Source organism: Palaemon carinicauda, chromosome 6 (genome assembly GCF_036898095.1).
Source record: "Palaemon carinicauda isolate YSFRI2023 chromosome 6, ASM3689809v2, whole genome shotgun sequence".
NCBI classification, from domain to species: domain Eukaryota; kingdom Metazoa; phylum Arthropoda; class Malacostraca; order Decapoda; family Palaemonidae; genus Palaemon; species Palaemon carinicauda.
In genome coordinates, this window is record NC_090730.1 from 139,996,377 (window position 1) to 140,016,376 (window position 20,000).

General features: G+C 42.1%; 2 protein-coding genes across 2 annotated transcripts in view; one reads left to right on the plus strand and one right to left on the minus strand.

Annotated features, from left to right (window-relative positions):
- Positions 1-20,000, plus strand: part of LOC137642671 (micronuclear linker histone polyprotein-like) — a 91,216-nt gene that overhangs the window by 934 nt on the left and 70,282 nt on the right. The gene's annotated exons all lie outside the window — the stretch shown is intronic.
- Positions 13,330-20,000, minus strand: part of Calr (calreticulin) — a 10,608-nt gene continuing 3,937 nt past the window's right edge. The window contains exons 3-4 of the mRNA XM_068375440.1: positions 15,292-15,478; positions 13,330-14,579 (exon numbers count right to left, since the gene is read on the minus strand). Of these exons, the coding sequence (XP_068231541.1) occupies positions 13,756-14,579; positions 15,292-15,478 (1,011 nt within the window). The 3' untranslated portion in view covers positions 13,330-13,755. The remainder of the gene's footprint in view (positions 14,580-15,291; positions 15,479-20,000) is intronic.

The following is a 20,000-nucleotide window of genomic DNA, read 5'->3' on the forward strand; positions in this document are numbered from 1 at the left end:
CCTACAATATCACTGCAAACCCTTAGAAATCGATAATTTTTTTTTTTACTAATTTACATTATTTTTTAATAAATTCATTAAATAAAATAAGTATTTTAAAGCATTTTTCTATACACCCTTTACACAATATATAAAAGAGTACAAAAGGGCACAGAACCTAACAAACCCACGTAACCTAACCTAGCAGTTCCCCGGTCACAACCCCTAGCCAAGGCTCTACCTGCAAATGTTTAAGAATTATAAATGCTAAAAACATAAAAATAACGCATTTTAATAAAAACACATATTATTTATCGATTTCTAAGGATTTGCAGTGATACTGTAGGGGATTAAGGTAATTTTCAAGAGGATTCCAGTAAATTCGGGAGATTCCAGTAATTCGAGGTACCGGTGGCTGATGACTCAGCAGATAGATATATAGGCTCCCTCAAATGACCTATCCTATCTCACAAGGAATGGGAGGTTGCAGATAATCCTGGAAACTATTGGGTTTGAGTGTGACCAAAACAACCGACAGATATTTAAATTTGGGGATGTTTCCAATAGGCTACCATGCAGAGATCACCAAAATGGAACCTTAAAAAATGGCCAGGGAAGTATTCAAGGGCTCAGTAAAAATTTATTGTAGAGCAAAGTTCTAATGTGTGCAAAAGCAGCTAGATACCAGTCTTGGTTATTCTTACTGTCTTCAGTAGACAGCAGAATGTCTCCATCTACTCATCAAAAGTAAATAACGGATTTTGAGCGAAGTGAAAAATCTATTTTTGGGTGAGATAGCCATGTCGTCCTGATGGAAGGTTCTTTCAGTAGCTTCCTAAGGGTATATTTGACTACAGTGGATATTCCCAGAGAATTAAACTAAAGGTTATCACAGAATTCTAACTTTTGGTGCGAGTACCCTAAAGGTTTCCCTCTAGGATATCGTATATCAACAGGGGACGCATGTATTAACACGCCACATAGCTATCTACACCCCATATAGAGTTAACGCTTCAATATGGAAAGGTGGCTGAGTAACTGAGGAGCCGTTCCAAAGTTACTCTCATACGTGGCTACTTTTGGTACTCGAGACGTAAACAAACGGGCGCCAATGTTAAATGACGTCACGTCCATCTTATTCCGGCGTTCAGCTCCTACCAATCTCCGCGATACAGTATGTCAGGGAGGGGCCTGGAAGGCTGAACTGGAACAGATGGGTGGGTCCATCAGGACGACATAGCTATCTCACCCAAAAATAGATTTTTCGCTTCGCTCAAAATCCGTTTTTTGGGCTCAAGCCATGTCGTCCTGATGGAAGTGTACCAGAGAATTAATGTATCGTGGATTTTTTCCCAATCCAAGTGCCTAGGTCTTCGAACAATATTCCTATGGTCTGGCGACCGTGGAGACTGTGACATTCTTAGTAGATGTCCTTACCAGAGGTTCTACGTTGTTCTGGCTTCCTGCCCCCCTGGCAGGGGAGTCCTGGTGGACAAGAGGGATATTTCGAAGTGATCGGTTAAAGAACTACTCACCTGGTGGAGAGATCGTGCCGGTCTCGGAGACAGATCGAAGGTTCATATTTGTGTAGGAACATTATTAAGTCATTAGGTGAGTGTACAATATAAGATACTTATATCATTCTCATTATCATTAGAGGAAAGGGGGTAAATGAAACTATAACAATCATATATTTCTTAATAAAGAATAGGAGCGAAAGGAGATGCACATGGTAAATAAAATAGACATTTTATTTCTAAGATTGCAAGTAATTATAGAAATTAATTACAATAATGATTATAGAATTTATTTACAATAATAATAAATAATGCACATAGAATTACTGAAGAGATGGTGATCTTGAGTCTGAAAAGGAAAAAAATTTTGCCTTTAAACAGAAGTTCCTGGGGGAATGCCAGTCTTTTAGAGTTCAGTTAACACTCCATGCTCGAGAGCATGTGGCACACGTGCAAAATTTCTATGACATTTCACCTTGATGAAGAACAGTCTATTAGAAACACTAAGTGTCCATTGAATCACTATGTATCACGATAGGGTCAACACAGGCACCCGTAGAGTTAGAGTCCCGAAATAACTCGCTGTTCTATGCAGATTTAAGCAGCAGGTTTCATTACACTACCTGCGGCTACCACAAATCGTTTCACTTCGTGTACCTGTTTCGCATAGTGCTTGAAGAACACGCGCGATGATTTCCAGCCCGTAAAACTCCTGAGGCTTTCGAAATCCATTCCTTGAAAGAAATTCAGGGAAGAGGCAACTTTCCTAGGATCATGACCTGCGGGTGTACTGTCAGGATCCGCTCTGCGAATGAAGTAGGTGATTTTCGCTCATAGTTGTTTCAGTGACAGGTCACTACCCGAGGTTTCTCCTTTGAAGAGTTGTCCTCCACCGAAGTCTGAAGTTCTTCGAAGATAGACCTTAAGACTCTCCACTGGGCATAGAGAGACATCTTCCTTCAGGGGGCAGATTCTCCAAGGGCCCCATCTCTTGGTGGGTAGTTCATTCTTTGCGAGAAACGTTGGGTTGGGGAAGAGGGTAAGTTCCCCCGTGTCGGCGAACTGTATTTGGCCCTCTTCTCTTGATAATGCCACTATTTCACTGGCTCGGGCTCCCGAGGCGAGAGCAAAAAGGAAAATAACTTTTTGAGTCAGGTCTTTCAGAGGGCAAGAATCGTTGTCCAGACTAGGGGCAAAATGGAGCACCTTATCCAGGGACCAGGAGATAGGTTTTGGTGGAGGTGCTGGACGTAGTCTAGCGCATGCCTATCGTAGTTTATTGAAGATTTCGCTGGACAAATCAATCTGGAAGGCGTATAGGAGTGGTCTAGTCAAGGCCGATTTCCAAGTGGAAATCGTATTGGCCGCTAAGCCTTGTCCATGAAGGTGAATGAAGAAGGACATGCAAAAATCAATGGTGATTTCCGTAGGATTTTTTGCCTTGACGAAGGAAACCCATTTTCTCCAGGAAGATTCGTATTGCCTTCTGGTAGACTCTGTTTTGTACTCCTCAAGGAAGTCTAAACTATTCTTTGAGATCCCAAATCTTTTCTTCACGACTAGGGAGAGAAAATCATGAGATGAAGGTCCTTGACTTTCAGTGATGAAGCAAAGACAGTCGACTTCTGTACCTGTTGGGAGAGAACTTGGGCTGCAGCTCCAGGACCAGGGGATACCAATACCAATTGCTCCGGGGCCACTTCGGAGCCACTAGGGCCGCTGTCCTTTTGAAGGTTCTCAATTTGTAGAGGACTTTCAGCAGAAGGTTGGGTGGAGGGAACAGGTAGATCTTGGACCATCTGTTCCAGTCTAGGGACATGGCATCCACTGCTTCTGCATTGGGGTCCTCGTAAGGGGCCACATATCGAGGAAGTTGATTGTTGTCGCTCGTCGCGAAGAGGTCGATCTGAAGTTCCGGGACTTGGCGAGAGATGAAGGAGAATGATCTTGCGTCTAGGGACCATTCCGACTCTATGGGGCTTGTCCTTGATAGAGCGTCCGCCGTCACGTTGCAGAATCCTTGTAGGTGAACTGCAGACAAGTGCCATTTCTTCCTGTCCGCCAGACGGAAGATGGGTTATCTGATTTATCTGGGGCGATCTCGAGCCCTGACGATTGAGACATCTGACTACTGTACCACCGAGCTGTCCAGAGTCAGACGGATGTGGATCGAGGGAGGCGGGGAAAGTTTCTTCAGGGTGAAAAGAACTGCCATGGCCTCCAAGATGTTGAAGTGAAACGTCTTGAACAGGGGAGACCATGTTCCTTGAACCTGCTGTTGGTGGGAGTGACCTCCCCAACCCTCCAGAGAGGCGTCCGTGTGGATGTTGATCGATGGAGGCGGGTGTTGAATAGGGATGGACCTTTTCAGGGCCTTTGCTTCCGACCACGGCTTTAGAAGTGAGCGAAGTTTGTTTGGAAGCCGTCTCTTGAGGTCTCTTCGAGCGATGGATGCGAAACGTTTCCAGACTCCCGTGGCATCCTTTAGCTGTGCGCGTAGCACTGGGTTTGTCACTGAGGCGAACTGTAGGGAGCCGAGAACTTGTTCCTGTTGGCGTCTTGAGATCCGTTTGGATTTTAGAAGCCTCCTGACAGACCCTGCTATTTCCTCCCTTTTTTTCAGTGGGATGGAAAGGCGGTGTGACTGAAGGTCCCAATGGATTCCTAATCATTGGAACTTCTGAGCTGGAGTGAGGCGAGATTTCTCGGTGTTTATCTTGAAACCCAGATGTTCCAGGAACTGGGTGACTTTGTTGCAGGCTCGCAGACAATCTTCGGGCGATGTCGACCAGACTAGCCAGTCGTCTAGGTAGGCCATCACTTGGACGTCCTGAAGACGTAGCTGTTGGACGATTGCGTCTGCCAGCTTGGTGAAGATTCTTGGAGCCACGTTGAGCCCGAAGGGCATGGCCCTGAAGGCGTAACTTTTCCTTTGGAGTCGAAATCCTAGGTAGGAGGAAGCGTAGTGGTTCATTGGAACGTGCCAGTAGGCATCCACCAGGTCTATGGAGACCGTGTAGGCCTTGTGAGGCAGTAGGGCCCGTATTTGTTGAAGAGTCAGCATCTTGAATTTGTTGTTCGCAATGAACTTGTTGAGAGGGGACAAGTCGAGAATGACTCTTGAGTTTGTCTGAGTCTTTCTTGGGAACACAAAAGTGTCTTCCTTGGAACCTGGTTGACTTTACCCTCTTGATCACCTTCTTGTTCAAGAGTTCTAGGACATATTCTTCCAAGAGGGGGGTCGACGGTTGGAAGAATTGTTGGAAGGATGGGGGTGATTGAGTCCAGCTCCAGCCAAGTCCGTTCTTGATGATGCTGTGTGTCCAAGGATCGAAGGTCCAACGATCCTGGAAATGGCGGAGTCTTCCTCCCACCGGAAGCACTTCATTGCTTCTGGTGTCCCGAGGGTTTGCCACTTCGGCCGCTAGCTCCCCTTCCCCCTCTGCCTCTGGAGGGGCGGCGAGAAGAATCTCTGCTGAAGCCTCTACCTCTGGGACGAAAGGTAGTGGAATGTTGCTCGTAGGCAGGGGTGAAGACCGGTGACTGCGACACCACCGGTTGGGGGACCAGTTGAAAGGTCTGCTGTGGTTGTGCAACCACTTGGGGAGCATCGGGAGCCGGAAACTGGCGTCTTGGTTGACGTTGCTGGGGCCTAGGCTTGGAGGAATTCCTCTTAGGCTGAGGGCCTTCGTCCTGAGAGGACTTCCTCTTTCGGGACATGCCCCACTTGTGGAGAAGGTTCCGGTTCTCTGTGGTGGCTTTGTCCACTATCTCTTTCACCAAGGCTGACGGGAAGAGATGTTTACCCCAGATGTTGGAGAAAATCAGTCTCCGGGGTTCGTGTTTCACCGTCGCATTGGCGAACACGAACTCTCTACAGGCTCTGCGAGCCTTAACAAAGCTATACAGGTCCTCTGTTACAGTTGCTAGGTGTGACTTCGCTAGGACCATATACAAGTCTGGGACCCTAGTGTCCCCGGCCATGACTTCTAGCTGTATCTGACGTGACAGAGAAGCGGCAAGTCTCTCCTTGGTGTCCTGTTCCCGACGAAGGAGATGGTCGTTCAGTCGTGGGAGGTCGTCGTTGAACTGGCGACCAGCCACATCAGGTTCCAACTTCCCAACCGTAAAGGTGAACTGGATATCTTTCCAGTACTGTACCTATCATCGGGGGGAAGAGTGAGGGAGAAGGGTCTGCACTCCTCCAGTGCAGGGCAAGGTTTACCTTCTTCCACCGCCTTCATGACCGCTTGGAAGGCCTTTTCTACAAAGGGGAAGGTCGCAGTAGCTGGAGCAATAAAGGACGGATGCTTTTTGCTCTGTGCTGGCATCTTGGAGTTGATGAAACCCCGACTCTTCATTGAGTGAGCCAACATGGCTTGGGCCTTCGCGAGATCGAACACGATCACTTCTTTTGGTTCGGTATCTTCTTTTGAGGCTGGTTCGGACCTGAGTCGGACGTAACAGTCCGGATATGCCTCGAAATTCGGGAAGAATTCCACTTCTTCCAGGAGGACAGAACCAATCTTGTCGTTTATGAAGATCTTGCCAGTCGTGATTGGCATATGCTCGGCGTACCTCCATGGGTTAGACTCCGAGCAGTGAGGGAGGTCCTTTACCGAGATCTTCTTCGGTTGTTTGAAGCCGATGAGAGTAGTCCGGAACTGCTCCTGAGTCTACCTGAGCTTCTTCTCCATAAGGGCCTCCAGCATCCGGAAGACCTCTTGGGTGGCGCATCGTAACGTTTCTGAGGGGGTGGAGGTAGAGGGAACGGGTTCCTCGGTTACTACGGGTTTTACCGGGGGTGTTGGAGCGATTTCGATCTCCGATCTTCCTCATAGTCGAGCTCTTCGCCCATGCGGGTCTTCTCCGTACCGTCGGACACCTCCGACATACGCTCCACCTCGTCGGAATCGATGTGACACATACGAAGTGTCTGCACCATAACGACGTCGGGTTCGACCACCACCTGGATGGTGGGAATCTGGTCTTGAGGGATCACAGAGTCCTTGGATGCTTTCGGGAAAAGCAAGGTCCTCATATCTTTGTTTGGAAGGTAAGGTCCAGAGGCGTTCTTTTGGGAACCGGGCACCCATTTGCGCAGTTTCTCTCTAGCAGTGTCCCGTACCTCCGTGGAAGGAGGGTTGTTGAACGCATCACCTATGAGACTTTTGCAGATCGGCAGTTCTGCGGATCCCAGTATTTAAGATCGCCTTGTGCCCGTAGAAGTCCGGGCGACAAACTCCGCAGAAGGAGCTCTCACACTTCATATACTCCTCCTGTAAAAGAAAGAGATCATGAGTACATGGAAGGCATAGGTATGACTTACATTACTCTAGGCTTAAGAATAACTTAATCTGTAATATAGCATATAAATTATATGCTCAGGGTAGATGAGCAGGAAAGGAAGTAGGTAGACACATACTTGTGAATCCCGTCCAGCCGGTTACCGCAACCTTATCTGTAGGCAATTCCTTAGGACCCGAGGGTTCCAAAGGAGGGAGAAATCCGTATGGATGAGCCAAGTTGGGCCTCCTTTTAAAGGAATTGTCCACAGAGTAGAAAGGATCTGAGACCACTCAGAACCTAGTGAGGGAGAGGGGGAAAATAGGATAAACCCCCTTGGTAATAGGTAGATTCTGGCAAGAGACTGCACTGAGAAGCACAGAGTATGCTGGAAATGTTGTACCGTGCAACCGTACAGCATAGCCACTATATCAGAGGGTATAACAATACCAACAGGGAGGTGCCAGGCTATCCGGCTGCATCGGATTTACTGCCGGCGTAGTGCCGGCAGCCGTGGAAGGGGTGCATGTCCATTAGCACCTCATAGGGTGGTGCCGGCAGACCAGCGGAAAGCCGGAGACCGGTCCTGCAAGGTGAAATCATCTAGAAGAACACACTGAGCGACCGAGATGGAAGACACCAAGGGGGCGACCGCCGGCACAGCGGCGGGCTCCGGTAGGCTGGCGGTATGGTGAACCATAGTTCAACTCATAAGATGAATAGGGCGGATACCTAGAATGTCGGCAATCAATGTCGGCAGATAAGAGGGCAGCAGCCTCCGGCAGTCGCCAGGTAATCCTAGAGGAAATGTATGGGGTAGATACCCGGGACGTCAGCGGTATTCCGGCAGAGAGCGACAGCCTCCGGCAGTCGGCAGGCTGTCACCCTAGTAGGGAGGTATTATCTTATGAATAGAGGTCACCTGAGGTGGCGGCGGCTATCGCTGGCAGTAGAGGCGGCAAGGGACCGGCACCATAATAGAGAGAGAGAAAGGTAAGGAGGGAAGGGAAGGGTAATATCCTATACCCCACCAGCTTCCCTCCGGAGGGAGTGCGCTCATGATAGGTGTGGATACGCCTATCATCTGGCGACAAATGGCAGGGAGCCTGAGGTAACCCAAGGGAGGGACAAAGCACTCAAAGAGGGGGAATCCTCCGCCGGCAACAACCCCCATAGTTCACTATGAAGGGGAATTGTACCAGAGCGGCCAGCTCAGCAGAGGAGCAAAGCTAACCCTACCACTCCGCCCAAGGGAGGAGTTGTAGGACACCGGACAGGGGTGTGTAGGCAGGCCTACACGAAAAGGATAGAGAGGGGAGGGGAGTAAGGGTCTTTCTAGTGTGGAGAGACTCTGTATGAGTTAGGCTACCAAGGCAGGGGAGAACACTCCCCAACCTAGGATAGGTTAGCCCTGATCAGGTACAGCACTGGTGTACTGTCCTAAACTATAATAAAGCAGAATCTCCCCCAGAGCCTAACCTAAAGCAGGAGAACCATTCTCCTAGGTTAGGGAAGACTGGAAAGACACGTCGCTAGGTTGCAGGGAGGAAGGGGTGTCCCAACCAAGTGCAAACTGGGCAAGAGCAGAGCCCTTCCTATGGTCTCAGACACGACCCTAAGGGGGATTCATTCCCTTAGGGTGGGCTGAGAGGAGCGATAAATACTCTGGGTGAAAGGCAAGATTCTCCCAAATATTAAATAAGGGAGAAGCAAGGCTACCCAGAGGGAATTACCCGAAGGTAAGGGGGATTTAGGAAGCATACAAGGGTCCCAGCGTTAGGTTAGGGGAGTGTGGTGCACAGACCGACACGGTCCCTTGTATGGTCCCTCGAAGGCGAAAGCACATGTACAGCACAGTAACTAGTATGTTTAAAATGCCTAAATCTTCATAACTTAACTTAGGAACACTTATTATATCATGCAGCAATATGAGCACTAGGCTATCAAGTCTAGGGGCTAGGCCAGCGATCTAGTATGGGGTCGGCAAACGTCGGTTGCCTAATGAGCGCTAATGCATAATATAATTACTTCCTAGCTATGAAGGCTAAGTAACTAATGATATTAATTAGTTAAAGGACCGGAGAAGGCTGTTCTGGCTAACTAAAAAAAGCATGGGACATGAACAGCGGCGCCGTAAAATGGCGCGTCCGGTCTTGGCACAGCTCCGCCACAAGACACAATATTTTAAGAAAAGTAGAAGTTACTTTACGGCCAGAGCTTATTTAAACAATACTAGGACCTGGTACTCACCTTTCCAGAAGGCTGAGACATGGTGAAGATGAACACAGATAAGAAAATCACTTGGGAAAAAGCCAGCTGCAGGTAGGAGCTACAACGAATTGAATAAGACGGACGTGACGTCATTTAACAATGGCGCCCGTTTGTTTACGTCTCGAGTACCAAAAGTAGCCATGTATGAGAGTAACTTTGGAACGGCTCCTCAGTTACTCAGCCACCTTTCCATATTGAAGCGTTAACTCTATATGGGGTGTAGATTGCTATGTGGCATGTTAATACATGCGTCCCCTGTTGATATACGATATCCTAGAGGGAAACCTTTAGGGTACTTGCACCAGAAGTTAGAATTCTGTGATAACCTTTAGTTTAATTCTCTGGGAATATCCACTGTAGTCAAATATACCCTTAGGAAGCTACTGAAGGAACCTTCCATCAGGACGACATGGCTTGAGCCCAAAAATTCACTATATCATTAGTGCAACAGAGGGACGTGGAATGCTGTTGCTAAGCATTTAGCCAGCATATCATATAAAGTTGAAGTTGCTCCTGGTCGCTATAAAGTTTTAAAGTAATAGAATAATTTTACTATAACAGGAGATAAGTTAGATTATTCAGCTCTGATGAATTATAAATCCCTGGCCATCCACATGCAGAAATTTGGCAAGTGCAGGTAGGATTTTTTTTTTTAGTTGAAATTCTAAATTCATTGATTCCAATGGGACGGTCTTAGTCAGTATTCAGTTCTGTGAATGATCCCATTGGAATAAATGCATTTTAAATTCAGCTTTACCTTCTTAGAGTTAGCTCAGATCTGTTTTTTCACGTTTAGTTTTACCTTATTAATTTTCACTTAAAAATGTGCTTACCATTAATAATTTGACCAACATGACCGATACAACTTGGGGAAGCATTTGTAGTACATGTTGAGGTCTTTCAATAAAACCCTAAGTGGTTTGTTTCTGTCTGTTTCAAAATGAGCCTTAAGTGACAGGTTGCATTTTCATTAAAGATTATGACAAAGTTTGCAACAGTATTATCTGAATGAAATTTTACCACCAGCTAGCTCCCTCCCCACTTCACAGATTTCCTTGAAGTAAATGTCACCACCTACTGTCTGCTGTTGCTTATTTTAGTCTTAGGTTACATCCGCACAGTAGAACAGCATCTGTGGAATACCAAATGTTACCAGTTAACATTGGAAAGCAGAAAGAAGTGATGATAACGTCAATTACGAATACCATGTTTGAAGAGTCTGAGCCCCAGACACAATGGATGGAGATATTGTACTTGTTTACTGGATGAACTTTTAGATGATTAGGTTTTACCTTTCCTGTAAAAATGGGTAGCTGTCAAAGGAAAGCTGCCACTGGGATTGAAGAGATAATCAGTTATTAGTCGATTTGTAGTGGCAGAACCCATGCTTATGAGATGTCAAAGCAGATGTTTACAAAGACAGAAATAAATGTGCAGCAGCAATTAATAAAACATCAGAACTTCAGAGAAATGGACTGTCTGCTACTGATTTTGAAGTCGAAACAAAAATAGAATCCATTAGGGTCTATAGAGGAGACAGGTACACAAATTGGAGACAAAAAAAAAGTCAAGGGTCTGGTACAGAAGACATTTGCACACCCAAATTACAGTATAGTGTTTTGATGATACATGACAGATTCTGTTTCCATTATAGACACCGAAGTCTCTCATTTGCCTGAAGTGTTTGACCATGAGAAAAATACACAGTAATTCTCTCTATGAAAATAGGTGAAACATATCATGAACATTTAATCTTTATCGACACAATTTCAATATAGTTAACAACACAAAATGCAAAGTATAACTAGTCTCCAACATTAGTTATTTCTTGGAATAATACAGGCTATATATTGCACATTAATAAAATTTTCATTTCACTTTTAAGTCATTGTTCTATGTCATGCATATGTCATTCTATAACTTCTCCAGTTGTGCTCCTAAAGAAATGCTCCCTCTCATACTGTACAAGATTCCTGCTTAGTTAGAAAAGGTTTCAGCTTCTCCAATAAAACGTATAAAGCGTTTGAGCCCAACTATAATTGATTTGGTTGATTGTTTTTTGTATTATGATATACCATGGTTATGATGAATCGCACTTGAAGCTGACTACCTATACTAGCAGTTTTTCAGTCACAGCCTAATAACCCTGACATATATATATATAACCCTACTGCGAGGGTACATCAACTAACATTGTCTGCTGGTCTTTGCCTGGTGACTGGAGTAGAAACAATAGATAACTTCATTTGGTGGCATTGTTTGTCAATATTTCATTCGCCTTATGTGGTAACTGTCCAACAGTTCAATGGTCAAACCCTTAGATTTCATTTGATTTATAAAATTTGAGCTTCATGGCTAAGCACTTGAACCAGGAAAGTCCTTGACAGCAAATGTGCAGTAGTGGACAATAGTAAAACTTGGGGATTTGAAGTTTGTGGGAAAGATGGAAACCAGAAGGCCAAAGATTTGTCCAGATAGGGGCAAAACCGAGTGCCATTAGACTATTTATCAACATCGATAGTGCACCGACACTACACACGAGGAATAATCCAAGTTACTCTGGTGTGGTCCTCCACATCACCATACACGTTAAAAGACCATGAACTTGCACAAGGAGTAAATTTTTATCCCAGCCTCAAAGCGTTGGATGTGCCTCCGACTGTCTCCTCAAATGCCTACATGCCAAATTCCCTATCTTTGAAGATACTTCATTCAGGCTACTAGAAAGGTCATTCCACACAAGGGGCAAGTACACAGTGGCCAGACAATTTAATGGTATGGGTGGCAATCACAAGTATTGAGGATGCCATAGGCAAGACAATTTAATAGTATGGGTTGCAATCACAAGTATTGAGGATGGCATAGGCTAGGAAACCACAGGCATACGCTGTTAGTGTCCGTGCTCATTGTCGAGACTGTACGAACTTAACTAGGGACCGAGACTGTACGAACTCAACTAGGGACCAAGTTTCCAGTAAACTGTGGCTGGTCGGTTATACATTTGCCTCCCTGTGCTTACTGCATGCCTTGGACAGTTTGATCTAGTACCAGCTTCAAGGAAAGAACTACAGGCAATCACCCATCGTGTGAAGGGGCTTAAACAGCATGATTTTGAAAAACTATCTAGAAAATTTGGATTTATAGAAGGTGATATGGCACTGGGTCTTGGGAGGCCATCCAGCCTCGATGTCATACTAGAGATAAACCACACAGCTACTGTCGACATAGCTGAAAATTTACAAAAGAACTACAAATTATCTCTAGCAGTCTCCAGTGAACCTAGCAGTATTCCAATACTGCAACCATCTACAGCCATTAGCCTTTGGTGTAAAGCCGTTTAAGTAGACCTCACCGGTGTTGGATTGGCCAGCACTAAGTTTTCAACAAAAGCCATTCAGTTGTTTGTCCTTGAATCTTTGGCATCATTGTGGAATTTTATTGCTGTCATTGCAGTAACCAGACCCCCCAAACCTTACATAAACTTCCAATCATTTTCCCTTCCATTGTGTGTATACTTTGACTTCCTAGTGGAACCAAGCAACCTTCTCCACAGAAGGACCAAGATACTGGATGCACCATCTGGGCCAAATTTATAAATCTGATCCAATAGATTGAAATTTATTTTGGAAGAATACACTAGGGTATTTCAAGTTAAAGAAATGCATAGCCCAGAAGGATTTGCAGCAATCTCTTTTAAGTATAGTATGAAAAGCCATTTTTTTAATGCATTTATGATAAAATGACAGGAAAATCGTAAAATTTTGAATAACCCTACCAGACATTAAAACCCTTCATAAAATTTTAAATACTTAACAATACGTCTATTTTTACAAACATGGCTAATGACCAATTTTGATTCAATTTTATAACTACGTTAAATCAAAATTGCAGGACACTAGAAAACTTCTAAACCGTTTACATATAAGTAGCCTCAAAAGAACAGTCTTTTTGGGAGAAATTGCACCCAGATCCCATTTCACAGAAGTATCGTGTGAGTTTATACATTCTTAAATTTCTGATCCAAATTTATTTCAACTTTTACTCTTTCTGTAATACAAAAACTTCTTGTGCACGAATAAAATTGAAATGGCCAGGCTTTAAGATGCATCCAATAGACCAAAAGTACCAGTAATATCTTGACAGCATACTACACCAAATGAGGATTTCAGGAAATAGTAGTAACAGGTTTGTTTCAAATTAATGAACCCTTGATTCATGAGGTGATATAGCAAAACCAGCGACTAAATTTGACTTAAATGGAAATTAAAAATCAGTATCCCAATTTATATTTATTGGAAATTTACCATTCACACCATTAGTGCTGCACTACTAGTAATGTATAGCCATGCAGCACTTCACACAAGATTTACAAACATTCAGGATTGTGCTGCATACTCAAATGATGATGATGGGAATGGGATGACGACAGGCGATAAGTGAAATGCGAACACCTTCCACTAGGGACGGCGTTTGTCAGAGAACCTTAGGTTGAGATTTTGGAATGATCAAATATTGCGCAACCACAGCCTACAGGTTCCCCGAAACTTACTGAAGCACTTCATCCTAACCTGTTAAGGTAAGATCAGGTGTTCCAGCAGGAAACTAATATGAAAGTCTTCCTTTCCTGTCCGACTAAAAAGTCATTTCAAAACAGGCTACTGTACTTAAATAACTGCCTCATTCTTATAAATATTAAAAAAAATTAAAGCTCATCATGCTCTAAATCATTATCAAGATCATCATCATCTTCATCATCAAGATCTTCGTCGTCGTCATCGTCCTCCTCGTCACCACCTGCTGCCTTAGCCTCCTCTTCTGCCTTCTTTCTTTCTTCTTCATCCTGTTCATCCTTCATTTTTTTAGCAGCATCTTTCGTTGAACCCCAGTCTTCTTCACCAATTTTGCGTGCTTCCTCAATGTCATTACCAATCAGGAAGTTGTCAAATATGGTACCAGACTTTACCTGCCATAAATCTAAACCAACTGCACAAACTTCTTCATATTTGTATATTTCACTGTCAGGTGTGTATTCTGGGTTGTCAATCTCTGGGTGAACCCATGGACCTTTGTAATCAGGATTATCAATTTGTTTGGGTTTCCATTCACCTTTGTATTCTGGGTTATCAATCATTGGGGGCTCCCATTCACCATCCATTTCATCGTCCCAATCTTCTGGCTTGTTGGCATCTGGGTCAGGAATATGCTCTGGTTGATCCCAATCTTCGGGTTTGGTGTCTTCAGGGTCAGGAATAGTAGGTCTGTCGTCCCAGTCGCTGGGTTTGCTGGCTTCTGGGTCCTTGATCTTCTTGGGTGGTAGGAAGTCCCAGTCCTCTTCCAGCTCTCCAGATTGGGCCTTCTCATTGTCAATCAAAACCTCATAGGTATTATCAGGATTTACAATCAGAGTATACAAATGTGTGAAGACATCATCCTTACATCTGATATCTTTTTTGATGAGGTGGTTCTTTCCCTTATAATTGAAAATTACATGCACCTTTTTAGTGCCAGGACCACAGATGTCAGGACCTGAAAAGACAAACCCATATTACGATTTGACTAATGGGATATGAAATAGTACCTCACAGTAAGCAAGCTTAGTTTGAAATTTTACATGCACTAATGAATAGGGCAGTACTAAGTCATCTAAAACTTACACCTTAAAGGAGAATATCGGTAACAAATTTTTTTGACTGTATATTAAATAATGGGGCAATATTTCAGCTATAAAATTAGTATGTCAATGTTGATACTATAGTTTTTTCAGCATTTAAAACTAACCATCGCAGGATAGGCATCTGTCACGCATTTTTGTTGAAAGACAAGGGTTTGATAGAGCATGGAGATTATGCAAGCTTACCACCCCACAAACTTGTAGTTCAACATTAAAGCATACATATTTCCTTATTAACTTTGCATCTAGGACCATGTAAGAAATTTTCCTTTGTTAATTTAATGCTTCACTAAGTTCTCAGGATTTTACTTTTAATTCAATGTCCACAATGCCAATAAAACTATTTTGACAGCATAATATTGGCTTGATAAAACTATTTTCTCTGAAGGAGTTCCATCATCAAATTAAAGATTGCACACAAACTGGCAATAGGATACAGTGTGGGACAGATGTGAAAAGTGCAGTCTTAGTTTCTAGACAATTCAAGAATACTACACCTAACCCAAATAAAGTCTGAAACAAAGAATTAAACTACTACAAAAGATACAAGAAAAATATACTACTAACCAAACATAATTAGGTATGGAGATTCTCCGTGCATATCTTTCTGGTCGAGAGAACAGTCAAACACTTTCAAGTATCCACCACCACAATCTATGTTCTGTTCATGCTTTACTGTGAACTGAATTACCAAAGGTGATTCCTTGTTGCTGAAGGGTTCAAACTTTGATGAAAGTCCATAAAAACGGGCATCCTGAAATAGAAGAGAACTGCCTGTACAACTTTGTTGGACTTTATATATATATATATATAAAACTATTAACTAAAGTTTTAGGCTCCTAGTTACAAAGTTAATCTGCAACAATAACCAACCTGAAGATTAAAAATAGTTTAACACAACTAAGAATTAACAAGACCTTGGTGGAAATACATTACCAAAGCTTTGCAACACTTACATTACCAAAGATTACAATGATCTATGAATCCTAACAAATTGAATTACAAGTATTGCATGTTTATGCACATAATTCACACTAAGGGCATATTTACGAAACAAGTACTGTACTAACAAGACAACCACACTATATATATAAAAATGAATAGTACCCTTATGCCACCAAAGCTGTGTTCACTAATCGATAAGAAATTTGTACCACATTTGGTCTACCACTCCCCGACCAGCAATAAGTATGCAGTTAATTCTAATAGTCAGGCTTTCATCATGAGGCTCAATGCTACACAGTACTCTAGAAGTTTTATTCCAGCTGTGACCAAGTTGTGGAATGATCTTCCTAATTGGGTAGTTGCATAATTTCAAACTCGCAGCATATATTGCTATGTTGAACAGGCTTACAAAAGTCCGTTTATAGTTATAAAATCTTTTACTGTTATGTTTAGAATATTTTATTTTTATTACTACTAAAATCTTCTATTTCCTTATCTCCTTTCCTCACAGGGCTGTTTTCCCAGTTGGACCCTTTGGGCTTGTAGCATCTTGCTTTTCCAACTTGGGTTGTAGCTTAGCAAGTAACCATAACTCTCAACCAAAGGAAATTTAATCCCACACCAGATTTTTAGGTAATTACACTGCACAACTGGATATGGTATGGTCACAATTGCCCTAGTTCTAAGTTACAATTTAAAATTTCTTTCTCTAACCAGGCAGTTGAGATCCTTTGTTGTGTTTTGGCTCAAACTACTGGTTTTGCTATTTGGCAATTAAATTTTGAACTAACTATGCTAACTTTTGTATACCTTAAAAGCTTGTCTACTAACCATTAAAAAAAAACTTTCAAAATGGCAGACTATACATAGAAAAATAATAAGGGTGATGCACTTGCCGATGATAAAAATCAGAATCCAACTATCATCTTCCATAAAACAATCAGTATTCATTAGACCACATTCCTCTAGGATGCAGCTTTCTTCCTCAGACCCTTTCAAGATTTAGTAAACTATGGAATTTGGATTGATAAGGAAGTGCCTTAAAAACTTAGTGCTGCAACTTTCAAAGCCATTCTGTACCCAAGGTGCAACTAAGGGAAATTCAGTTAAGTAAAAAGGTTGGCCAACAACAAAACTAGTAGGAATGAAAATAAGGAAGCAGGCTGAGTAGCAGCTTGCTCTCACACTTTGATAATACTGATGCAAGAAAAATTTTGAGGGCTAATCAGTTCACTGTACTTCAAAACCATGGGCTCACACCAAGTTAGACTACGTTAAGGAAATCCTATTCCAGATTGACGAATTTATGAGGGGTAGAGCTTTTAAGGAAATCCAAAACCTCTGATAACAGGTCAAAGCCCTTAGCCAGAAAACTTGGGTAAAAGTCAAGTGAACCTTTTTAAGTACTGTAAAACATAAGAGCTGGACTGATATAGACGATGAACTTGGCATCTGTTGAATACCAGTCAAGTTATCCTTTCAACAACTAGAAGAAATGATGAAACAGATCCCTTTGGTTAGGAAGAGGAGGAGAACTAAGACTCACAAAGCGCTGTGAGAAAACCATCCTCGACTTAAAATTGACTAACTTCTGTAACTCCCGTAAAATAATTGTTACTCGGTAGTGCAAATAAAAATCTGCACAAGTGTACAGTATATGCTCTAGTCCCAAATAGCTGAATTCCTCGAGTCGACAGTGGAAAGCCAGCCATTTAAGCAATTGTGCATGGAGTGAGTAAATACTAATTTGACTGGATACACTCCAGCCATAGAGATAATAAAGTACTAATAGGACCACAGCAGTTACAGTTACTAAAGCAGCATGTGCCACAGTTATTGGCACTGAGAAAGCCCAACTAAATTATCATGAATATCAATACCCCATCTACGGCACATTGAGCCACATTGATCTTGTGGCATCCATTGCCTGGTGCTTTTACAAGACGTTACCACAAATTTCTAGAGACCAATTAACTAATACCATCCTTTAGCATTTAGTTTGTCTGATTAAAAGCAAGACATGGTTAGGTCCTGCATAAAATGAAAAGTGAAGGAAGATTGATACGAGAGGTTGTGACTTTTCTAGCTTTGTGCAGCACTCTCATGGACCTCAGCCTGTGTGCTAGGTTTTTGAGAAACTGGACAACAATTTAAGAAAACCAATAACTGCTCTGAAGAGCACAGTCTTGCCACACCAAGGGCATGGCATCCTTTCTATTGGAGGAAAGTACTACCTCTCCTGGCCTAAGTGAAGATAGCAAAGGGCCTTGACAACTCTCAAAAAGGAAGAGGAAGGAAAGAAGCTACTTGGGACCTTCCAAATCTCTGCTTGAATAGATTCCAAATAACTTCAACCAGCACAGTAGATAATGGAGCTCGAAACTTATCACACCTACTGACTATTTTCAACTTGAAAATAGAACTAGAGCCTCCAACTCATCCACTCAACCAACCAGTAGTAAAATAAGTGTGAACGTCTGGATCAGAGTTGTGATTACTTCCACAAGGCCACTTCCATTGGTCAAAATGCAATAAACTACAACATTCCACCTCGAATACTACAGTTAAGGTCTTTCCATTCATTTAGTACGGACTTGCTAACTCCAGAAGACACCAGCAGTCTTTCAGTACTCAACAGCCAGGCAAGCTATAGCAGAGAAGTTTAAGAGAGAAAGGAAAGCATAGGTAAAATTTGCTATTTGTTCTTATAGAAGTTTCTCCACAAGTAACAATCCAGAACAATTTCATAATTGAGGGAGGTAGGTAATCCTATCTGATTTTTAGGGGGGTAATCTATGCCTCCTGGGTTGTGATACCTTCACTAAGGAGTTTGGTGGGGAGAAGCTTCAGCGAGGGACAATAGAGTCCAAAGATCAGTACAAGCTGGGACCAGAGCAGAAGCAGTGAAAGATTAGAGTAGTGCCTAGTCAACTACAGGTTTTCCTGATGGGACAACCAAAAGGGATGAGATAGTAGCTTGGGAAGAAGATTGTAGCATCAGAAAGTCACCTCGCTATGAGAACTATCTACTGTATAACAACCAATGCCACTAAAAATAATGTAATTTACCCTGGAATACCCTCAAACTAGACCTTGTAATTCTAACTGTCAATGTTAAGAAAATTCAAAGATGACAGTGAATTATGCTAGATTCCAAATTGAAGATGACAGTGCATTGCTAAATTCCAAATTTATTTCTGTACTAAACATGTGACCAAATTAATTTCTGTACTAAAATTATATGAAATTACTTTTAATTAAATTAAAAAAAAACTAAAAATTTAATAGATGGGTGATGAGAACACTTTATACAATGGGAGATTAAATATTGAAAGGAGAAATGATTAACAAGGTATAAATTATACATTAAGGATCTGATCTAATACAGGATCTGGAAAATTAGTAATGAAAAAAAAATAAAAAAAAAAGCAAAAAGATATAGCTAGGTTAAGAAAAATTTGGAAATAAAATTGCCTGAAACTGCAAATAAAAATGATCAGTTAAGTGGGAGCAGTTTTACTATATGGCCAGGAGTGTTAGTATAACAATGAAACCATATCCAACAGATTTCGTAGATTTGAGAGGCCTCAGAAGAATATTAGGAGTTATAGGGCAAGACAGGATTAGAAATGAAACATTAATCAAATGCCATAAGTGGATGAGATCATGGTGAAGGGTAGATAGATTGTTTGGGCATGCTTTAAACTTCAGGATTAGATCAAAGTTACAAATAGGCTCCATAAGGCATTTAAAGAGCTGGAGCACCCAGGCCTACATGGCTGAGGACTTTAGTGAGAAGTAAATGATGAATGGAGAATTAATTTTGAAGCTCAAGATAGAGATTATGAGTAAAATATAAGCGAGGCCCTTTGTGTCAAAAGGCATAGGAAATTATGATTCTAGTAATTGAAAGTATTACTAGTCATACCAGCAAAATAGCGAATAAAGTACCCTTTCCCCACCAACCTTGATGGGTTTACTCAGCATTACCACCTTTACCGAATGAAAGGTAAATCAATTTAATTCACAGGGAGCTTTTGCTTCAATGCATTTAGAAAAAAAATTAAGAACTGTATGCATGTACAGTACAGCAATAGCTTGGCACTCCTAAGTTCATTCCAAAATAACTTTCCAACCTAACTCTGCAGTACTATTAAAAAATAAAAACACAACTACACAACCTGGCCATATATATATATATATACACAAATATATATGTATATATATATACACAAATATATATGTATATATATGTATATACACAAATATATATGTATATATATATACACAAATATATAAGTATATATATATATACACAAATATATAAGTAC